The 2,500-nt window shown below is 38.3% G+C and overlaps 1 protein-coding gene across 1 annotated transcript in view; it reads right to left on the reverse strand.

Annotated features, from left to right (window-relative positions):
• LOC143018129 (uncharacterized) overlaps positions 1-2,500 on the reverse strand; it is a 17,420-nt gene that overhangs the window by 6,473 nt on the left and 8,447 nt on the right. The window contains exon 4 of the mRNA XM_076173255.1: positions 293-409. Coding sequence (XP_076029370.1) covers positions 293-409 — 117 coding nt within the window. The remainder of the gene's footprint in view (positions 1-292; positions 410-2,500) is intronic.

Consider the following 2,500-nt stretch of genomic DNA (forward strand, 5'->3'; position numbering starts at 1 on the left):
ATTCTGGAGGCGTTAGTCAGAATAAATTCAATGAAGTATACGATGCACCTAAATACAACATTTCTGTCCAGGATCCATCCCAACACACCTCTCTCCCTCCCTCCCTCTCTCTCTCCCTCTCTCTCTCTCTCTCTCTCTCTCTCTCTCTCTCTCTCTCTCTCTCTCTCTCACCCTATCTATCTATCTATCTATCTATCTATCTATCTCATGTAGTTATGTGTTGATGTCAGACGATACTAGTCAGCCGAGGGGAGTCACACCGTACACGTTGTCACCGATGTACAGTACGTACCACATCCAGCCTCGTCATCTTCATCGGAACAATCGTAGAACCCATCACAGAAGAAGTTATCGTGAACACACATGCCGTCTTTGCATGTGGTGTGGTTCTCTCCGCATGTGTGGCCTTCTGCATGTCCCCAACAGATGTAGGGGGGGAAGATAAAGGGTGAGGGTTATTATCACTGTTACTTGGTTTGTTAGATTGGTTAGTTTTACATGGATACGTCACACATTAACACACAAACACACACACACACACACACACACACACACACACACACACACACACACACACACACACACACACACACACACACACACACACACACACACACACACACACACACACACACACACATTAACACACACACACACACATTAACACACACACACATGAGGGGCACAGCCAATACAAATAAAGTTTAATTCATAAAAGATGGTTAAAGGTCAGATATCAACAGATATACCATTCGCTAAAAATCATCGTATTGCTCGAAAAAGTACTTTTTAAAAGGATATGAATAAAGTTTTTACCTATTACAGAAGAATTTATTCAGAAAATTCACTTTTAATTGCGCCTCGCATACCACTTTTCCGAAGTCTAGATATTCAGAATAACAATATTGTTTGTTTGGCAACTGTGACGTCACGAACGCGGAATTCCCCGAACCTTTCCCGAAGCGCACGGGCGGAATGTTTCGAATAGCAGACGACGCAATGAAATGAAGACAAAACTGTTTTTTGCCAAATTTGATAAGATGTACATGGTGGAATTATATAGAATACTGTCAGTATGTTTTTTTATGTACATTAAACTGTAAATACAAAAAGTTATGGAAGTCTTGATATCTGACCTTTAAAAGTCAGATATCAAGACTTCCATAACTTTTTGTATTTACAGTTTAATGTACATAAAAAAGCATACTGACAGTATTCTATATAATTCCACCATGTACATCTTATCAAATTTGGCAAAAAACAGTTTTGTCTTCATTTCATTGCGTCGTCTGCTATTCGAAACATTCCGCCCGTGCGCTTCGGGAAAGGTTCGGGGAATTCCGCGTTCGTGACGTCACAGTTGCCAAACAAACAATATTGTTATTCTGAATATCTAGACTTCGGAAAAGTGGTATGCGAGGCGCAATTAAAAGTGAATTTTCTGAATAAATTCTTCTGTAACAGGTAAAAACTTTATTTGTATGCTTTTAAAAAGTACTTTTTCGATGATTTTTAGTGAATGGTATATCTGTTGACATCTGACCTTTAATCACAAAGTTGATAAGACCTGGAAATTAACAAGCAAAGATAAGTTCAATAATGTATCTCTTTGTATAGCTTTTGTAGATTACGAGAAGGCATTTGACTCGGTAGAACAAATAGCAATACTAAACTCGTTACACAGAGTACAAACGATCAAATCGTAAGGGATCTTAAAAAGATTTATGCGAAAGGTACCGCTGTAATTCGACTACATAAAGGTACAGAAAAGATCAAGATCGAGAAAGGAGTGCGGCAAGGCGATACAATTTCATCCTAATTATTTACAGCTTGCTTGGAAGATATTTTCAGAACGTTGACTTGGGAAAAGAAAGGCTTGAAGATTAATGACGAACATTTGAACGACCTAGGATTTGCGGATGACATTATTCTTATTTCAGAAAGTGCAGAAGTCTTGTAAGATATGCTGAATGATCTGAATAAGGAAAGTCTCAAAGTAAGTTTAAAAATGAATAAGTCTAAAACTAAAGTAATGTTCAATACGAAAGTTGAAAGTAAAGAGACTATAATCGATGGTGAGAGTCTTGAAGAAGTTGAAGAGTATAATTATTTTGGCCAGATAGTAAAAGTGTCCAAAGATCATGATAATGAAATAAAAAGGCGTATTGCAATTGGTTGGAAAGTGTTTGATAAATATGATAAAATCTTTAGAAGTCTTATGTTTGAAACGTAAAGTTTACAATCAATGCATTCTACCAGCAATAATGTACGGATAAACTGACGAAGACAATGGAAACAAAAGTAAGGAATGTACAGAGGAGAATGGAGAGATCACCGATGGGAATAATGCTGATGGACCGTTGTGGAGGCTGTAAAAGTGAAGAAGTGGAATTGGGCAGGTAAGTTAGTACAAACAATTGACGAGCGATGGAGCAAGTGTGTTACCGAGTGGACGGCGCGAGATGGGAAGCGTGGGAGACCAGACAGAAGGTGGAGAGAA

Source organism: Oratosquilla oratoria, chromosome 34 (assembly GCF_046742065.1).
Source record: "Oratosquilla oratoria isolate Oo_2021 chromosome 34, ASM4674206v1, whole genome shotgun sequence".
Lineage (NCBI taxonomy): Eukaryota > Metazoa > Arthropoda > Malacostraca > Stomatopoda > Squillidae > Oratosquilla > Oratosquilla oratoria.